Source organism: Cucurbita moschata, unplaced genomic scaffold (genome assembly GCF_002738365.1).
Source record: "Cucurbita moschata cultivar Rifu unplaced genomic scaffold, Cmos_1.0 Cmo_Scf00014, whole genome shotgun sequence".
NCBI classification, from domain to species: domain Eukaryota; kingdom Viridiplantae; phylum Streptophyta; class Magnoliopsida; order Cucurbitales; family Cucurbitaceae; genus Cucurbita; species Cucurbita moschata.
Genome location: NW_019268530.1, coordinates 3,295,435 through 3,302,832, shown reverse-complemented (window position 1 = coordinate 3,302,832; position 7,398 = coordinate 3,295,435). Strand labels below are relative to the sequence as shown.

At 35.6% G+C, this 7,398-nt stretch overlaps 2 protein-coding genes across 4 annotated transcripts in view; both read right to left on the bottom strand.

The window, feature by feature from the left end:
* Positions 1-4,526: 4,526 nt before the first annotated feature.
* LOC111452117 (abscisic acid 8'-hydroxylase 2-like) overlaps positions 4,527-7,398 on the bottom strand; it is a 5,692-nt gene continuing 2,820 nt past the window's right edge. The window contains exon 7 of the mRNA XM_023092664.1: positions 4,527-5,389. Coding sequence (XP_022948432.1) covers positions 5,275-5,389 — 115 coding nt within the window. The 3' untranslated portion in view covers positions 4,527-5,274. The remainder of the gene's footprint in view (positions 5,390-7,398) is intronic.
* LOC111452116 (telomere repeat-binding protein 5-like) overlaps positions 7,090-7,398 on the bottom strand; it is a 23,420-nt gene continuing 23,111 nt past the window's right edge. For all 3 annotated transcript variants that reach the window (XM_023092663.1, XM_023092660.1, XM_023092661.1), the window contains one exon: positions 7,090-7,123. The gene's annotated coding sequence lies outside the window, so the exon portion shown is untranslated. The remainder of the gene's footprint in view (positions 7,124-7,398) is intronic.

Below are 7,398 nucleotides of genomic sequence, written 5' to 3'. Positions count from 1 at the left end.
TGCAAATATGGCCGATGTTTCACAGTTGAATACAGAAGAACAGTCACCTAATTCCATTCCAAATTTTTCTTCTGAGCAATTACGAGAGATAGCACAAGCCTTATCTGCAATCAATCATCACCCTTCTGGTAATTCTGACAATCACGTCAATGTTGCAGGTTTGTTTCCCATATCTACATTATCTATTAACTCTGCGAGTTCTAATTCATGGATTCTCGATAGTGGAGCTACGGATCATATAGTATCAAAATCTTCTGTTATGACTGAACCAAAGGCTGCCATCATGTCTGCAATAAATTTGCCTAATGGAGAGACAGCACGTGTGTCACATACTGGCAATATTTCCCTTAGCCCTAACCTTCAATTAAACAACGTTTTATGTGTGCCTTCATTCAATTTAAACCTAATGTCGATCAGCAAACTTACCAATAACTTGAAATGTTATGTCACCTTCTATCCTGATTCTTGTGTTATGCAGGACTTGGCTACGGGGAAGATGATTGGCTCGGGTAAACAATTTGGAGGTCTCTATCATATTTCTTCATCTCCAATCAAATCTTCAGCTCATCAAGTATCTCAGTCATCTAATTTGTGGCATTTACGCCTAGGTCATCCTTCCTTTTCTCGTTTTAAATTTCTAGCTGATCAATTGCATCTTAATAATGCGAGTTATTCTCATAATTGTAGTATCTGCCCGTTAGCAAAACAAACTAGGTTGTCTTTCCCAAGAAGTTCAATAACAACCCATTCTGCTTTTGATCTGATACATTGTGATGTTTGGGGACCACATAAAATTCCTACCCATTCTGGTTTGCGTTTTTTTCTCACTATTGTTGATGATTTTACTCGATGTACTTGGGTTTTTTTAATGCAACATAAGTCAAAAGTACATCATTTGTTAATGAACTTTGTTAAATTCGTTCAAACTCAATTTCATACTACTATCAAGATAGTTCGATCAGACAATGGGACTGAATTCCTATCTTTGCAACCATTCTTTACTTCTTGTGGTATTGAATTTCAGCGCACTTGTGTCTATACTCCACAACAAAATGGAGTCGTAGAACGCAAGCATCGCCATATCCTAAATGTAGCTAGGTCTCTTCTTTTTCAGTCACAGGTTCCACTTAATTTTTGGGGAGAGTGCATTTTAACGGCTGTTTATCTTATAAATAGAACGCCATCACCATTATTATCTAACAAGACACCCTTTGAAGCACTCTACAAACGACCACCTACATTTCATCATCTTAAAGTTTTTGGTTGTAAATGTTATGCAACTATAGTACATCCTAAGCAAAAATTTGAACCTAGGGCAACTCCTTGTGTTTTCGTAGGATATCCTTGTGGTCATAAAGGTTACAAGTTGTATGACATGCAATCTCACAAATTCTTTATCAGCCGTGATGTCAAATTTTGTGAAGATGATTTTCCTTTTTCATCAGCTTCACAAACTTCGACATTAGCTCCTTCGACTCCTGTTGTACCACTTCATGATCCATCCTACTCAAACATCCATCCTCCACCTTCTATTCCTTCACCTCCTACTCCTCCTTCACCTCCTATTCCTTCACCTCCTACTCCTCCTTCACCTCCTATCCCTTCACCTACTACTCCGTCGTCTCCTCCACCTTCTCCAGATTCGCCCACTAATTCCAATCCTATCCCACCTGATACATCAGCTCCACTTCGACGTTCTACTCGTACTAAACAGCCTCCAGCTTGGCATAAGGATTATGAGATGTCTTCTGGAGCCAATCATTTAACCTCTAGCTCAAGTCCCGGCACTGGCACCAGGTATCCCCTTCATCATTACCTTTCATTCTCTCGTTTTTCTCCTACTCAACGTGCTTTTCTAGCTCTTATTACATCCCAGACAGAACCTAAAACCTATGACGAGGCAGTTGGCGACCCGTTATGGCAGCAGGCTATGAATGATGAAATTGCAGCTTTGGAACGTAATCATACATGGTCTCTCGTTCCTCTACCACTTGGTCATAAAGCTATTGGTTGTCGTTGGGTGTACAAAATTAAATACAACTCTGATGGTTCTGTTGAACGTTATAAAGCTCGACTAGTAGCAAAGGGATACACTCAGGTTGAAGGTATTGATTACACAGAAACATTTTCCCCTACAGCGAAACTTACTACACTTCGTTGCTTACTCACTGTTGCTGCTGCTCGAAAATGGTTCACCCATCAGTTGGATGTTCAAAATGCCTTTCTCCATGGTAATCTAGACGAGGAAGTTTATATGTCTTTACCACCAGGTCTTCGCCGACAGGGGGAGAATACAGTATGTCGGCTCCATAAATCTCTTTATGGATTAAAACAGGCTTCTCGCAATTGGTTCTCCATATTTTCTACAACTATACAAAATGCAGGCTACACTCAGTCCAAAGCAGATTACTCTTTGTTTACTAAGAGTAAAGGTACTTCTTTCACTGCAGTTCTAATCTATGTTGATGATATTCTGTTGACAGGCAATGATCTCGAAGAAATTCAATATCTCAAGACTAGTTTACTCCAGAAATTTCTTATCAAAGATTTAGGAAATTTGAAATATTTTCTAGGCATTGAATTTTCTCGATCTAGAAAAGGAATTTTTATGTCTCAAAGGAAGTATGCTCTAGACATCCTTCAAGACACAGGTCTTACAGGAGCACGTCCAGACAAATTTCCTATGGAGCAAAATCTGAAACTTTCTTTAACTGAAGGAGAGAAGTTGAATGATCCAAGTAAATACAGACGGTTGATTGGCAGATTAATATATTTGACCGTCACTAGGCCTGACATAGCTTATTCAGTTCGTATGCTTAGCCAATTTATGCATGAACCAAGAAAACCACATTGGGAGGCAGCTCTTCGAGTTCTGAGGTACATCAAAGGCACTCCTGGTCAAGGACTTCTACTGCCATCTGAAAACAATTTAAGATTACAGGCATATTGCGATTCTGACTGGGGTGGTTGTCGAACTTCCAGACGATCTATTTCTGGGTTCTGCATTTTCCTCGGAAATTCAATTATTTCTTGGAAGTCTAAAAAGCAAACTAATGTGTCCAGATCATCAGCAGAAGCCGAGTATCGAGCTATGGCAAATACTTGTTTAGAGTTAACTTGGTTAAGATACATTCTTCAAGACTTGAATGTTCCACTGTCCGAACCAGCATTATTATATTGTGATAATCAAGCAGCATTACATATAGCAGCCAATCCAGTTTTTCATGAACGTACGAAACACATTGAAATAGATTGCCATATAGTTCGAGAAAAGTTACAAGCTGGAATCATCAAACCGTGTTATGTTTCGACCAAAATGCAATTGGCAGATGTTTTTACTAAAGCTTTGGGAAGACAGCAATTTGACTTTTTGAAGGACAAGTTGGGTGTGATCGACATACACTCTCCAACTTGAGGGGGAGTATTAAGAGGATATTTTGCCGTGATAATTAGTTAGAATATATATCAGATATTTAGGGAGTTGTTAGTATAGATTTTATTAACCGTATATTTTATTTATTTACCAAATTTAGTTAGATATATATTTTTTCTATTTTTAGGTATTAGTTGATAGTTTGTATCCTATTTAAACGTGGTAAACCTGAATGAAGATCATACTTTCGATCCCAATTCTATTTCTATTTCTCATTCTTAACACATTCACGACTCGTTGTCCAAATCGTAACCGAGCAAAATCGCCATCGATTGTCATTTCAATCCTCGGTCGAATTCGCAGCTTATCGACATTGCTGATTGGTCACACTTTTTTCTGGCCATTGTTCATTGCTTGGTGATATCTTCATTATCCGCCTCCTTTTGTTTGTGTGTGTGTTCTTGTCATTTGGAATTATGAACAAACAAAGGTGTTTAGATGCTTTCTAAACAAGTGTGAATTTGGGGTATCTATCTATTGGGAATTGAAATGATTTGTTGTATTGATTTCGAATCTTTCAGCGTGTGTTCATTTCAATTGAGATGGCCATATCTTTGTACGATGGAAATTCATGCTCTGTAAGATTGTGTGCTGATAGATTCACTGTTTTGAAGGATGAGATGTTCAATCATTTCAGGATAGCTGGCTGGCTGGCCGTGGCTATGGTAAATCCAAAAGTTTGTTGCTGCTGCCTCTGCCACTGCTAGCCTATCAATGAATGAATGATGCATAAGTCATATGAACTTTCAAATTTCCTTGTGAGTTATGATTTCTTTGTAGGGGCCATTGCATCACAGCATTCATTTCTTGACCCTTGCAGTCTTAAATTATTGTACTGTAGATGACATTTTCAGCGAATTGTACCTTATGTAATCTACTTGAGTAGGATCAATCATCGGATTTGGAGTTGCTTTATACCATTCAAATTATTGAAACCAATTTATGATACCTGTCTTTGAGCTTCATACCTTTTTGAAGTTCTCGAAAGATATCAACTACTCGAGAAAGTTCAGAGACTAAATAGTTCTACGTATGATCAATCAAATTGAAACTTCAATGAAGCGGTAAGGATCAAAATCATAGGGACTGCATCAAAGCAAAGCATACTACTTGTGCTAGTGTTATTGCAATATGGTTTAATGTTACAAATGAACAGAAATGGGTTTAGAGGGAAATGTAATAGAAAAAAGAAGCTTAACAGAATAAGAACAAGCTCATGAACAAATATTGTCTCCCTCATCTCAAATACAAATGACATAAAGACTGAACTTCCAAAATCCCTCCAGTGTTGAGATGAATTGGTCATGGTTAACGATCCACGTAGGGCTGCAATTTTGGTGTCCTGACACAGCATAACGTGGAATTCTAGGGTGCACAACGTACTGATGTTATATGTCTCAAACCCACACACCATTTGGGTCTGATTATTATTACCTCGTGGGTCTGATTCCAGCGAGGCCAAGCTTGTCCTTGTCCTTTCACACTTCACAGAGGGGGCCTCCCAGTGGGGATTCAGAAATCCATCCATCAGCCAAAATGAAAGCAACCTTATCCATGAATCTGACCACTCACATTTCATCCTCAAAGCCCTCGAAACTTTCTCTCACATTCACATATCAGATGAGGTTTTTCTTTTTTCTCTCTTTCTTTTTCCTCTTTGAATATAAACAAATTGAAGTTTGAGACTCAATGAACATAACTGCTTCGACAATTATGGCAAACCAGACAAAAAAGGCAGTACAGAAAGTAATGCAAAAGGATTTCCATTGACAATTGGAAAATGGTGTTACAGATGAAAAAGGACTTGAAGTTCAGCTCCAATTTGTCGTTGAGAATCCGCATCAATTCAAAGAAGTAATCTTGTTCTTCCTTGAAAATACTTTAATGGGTAAGCCACCTTTAGGTACAGGAAATGGACCGTATTGTATCCCAGATTCCTCTCCCACCACTTTCCATCTGATCCCCCAAACCAAAAGCACAGCCAAGATTAGCCAAATAGCTAACTATCTCAAACAGACATTATAACAAACAGTTTGCAGGCATCACACAGAAACATCACAATTCAACTCTGACATTTCCACAAACACTTCGTAGGCAAACTACGATCGTAATTCATAATTCAGTCAGATATTTTCACAAACACTTCGCAAACAGATTAGGCCAACGACTAATTAAGTCGGACACTGCCACAAACACACCATAAATTCAACAGTGACATTTTCACAAACACTTCACAGGCGTGACCCAGAAAACATCATAATTCAATTGTGACATTTTCACAAACAGTTGTGCAAAGAAACATCATATTTCATCAATTAACGTAAACCCCAGAAAAAACAAAGAATCAAACCTCCTACCCCTCTTGGCGGCTAGATCAGCAAAAGAAAAACATGAGGTGTAAAATGTTGAAACGTGGAGAAGGAAGAAATGGTTTGGTGAATGGCGCTAGAGAAAAAAAAATTATGATTGTTCTTACAGCTGGCCAATATCGACTACTTTTGTCGCCAGGGGCTGAAGCCTTGATCACGATCACAGGGCAATTCTCCGCCATTTGTAAGAGAGAAAGAGGCAGAGAAAGGGATTTAGGATATTTTTTAGACCAAATGATTAGGGATTTGGGCAATGGGACCTTAGCACATCTCATTATATCCATTATTTTCCTACCCTCATTATCTAATTCCCCTTTACGTGACAATCTTATCATATTATATTTCCCATCCGATATATGAAATAAATAAAATATATATATATATATATATATATATATATATATATATATATATATATATAATGTAATGTCTAAATATAACAGAAAAAGTAGATATTATTGTATTGTAAAGAAACTCGTAGAATTTTCGAACAATAAAAATTTAATATTAAAGCAACACTCACTGTTTATATTCATAATCTACACATCGTTAATTTATATTATTTTATTGTATAAGAATGAATTTTTAATTAATAATTAAAAAAAACCTAATAAAAAGAGTGACGTAAGACTTGTACGTGGAATGATTTCTATCACAAAAAAGGATGATATTTTTTAAAATGACATGGCATCTAAAAATTATATATATATATACTTAAATATCGAGACAAAATAAACTTATAATAATAATATTGGTAAGAGGTTTGAATTTTCGGGAAAAAAAAATATTTTAAACCTAAATTTTTTCAATAAAATCCTACCTAGTTTTCTCCCAAAAAAATAATAATATATATATATATATTTATTTATTTATTTAAACCTAGGAAAATAATTTTTTTTCCTTTTTTTTTTTTGTTACTAAACTTTGCTCAAATTTTAATTTTTTAAACAATTAAGTTAAATTATACAATATTATTCCCTAAATATAAAATTTTTTTTAATTCATGAACTAAATTTAATTAAACATAAAAATCAATTTTATATATAATAAACCAATTAATTTTTATTAGAAACAAAATCAAAGGAATTAATTAGTTTTGAAATAAGTTAAACACATTTTAAATACAAAAACTAAATAAATACAAAATATATTTTTATACTATACTTATAACTTAACCGTATATTTTTTTATTCTATACTTATAATTTAACCGACATAAAATTAATTAAGCCTCATATATATATATATATATATATATATATATATATATATATGNATATATATATATATATATATATATATATATATATATATATATATGTGTGTGGGTGAAGGGGGGGCTTTATTTTAAGGGTAAGGTGCCCTTTATGCCGACTGAGATAAGAGAGAGAGAGGGTTGGGGAGCCTTAGATTTTAGGATAAGGTGCCCTTCAGACAACAGATGGGATGGACCACAGTTCCACGCCCAAAGGAACTCTACCTACTGGACCACATCCAACGGTGACTTTGGACAATCCTTCCTTTCTCTCTCCTAAAGTCAACACACACCCCCAACAAAAAGGGAGACAGAGAGAAAGAAAAAAAAAAAAAAAAAAAA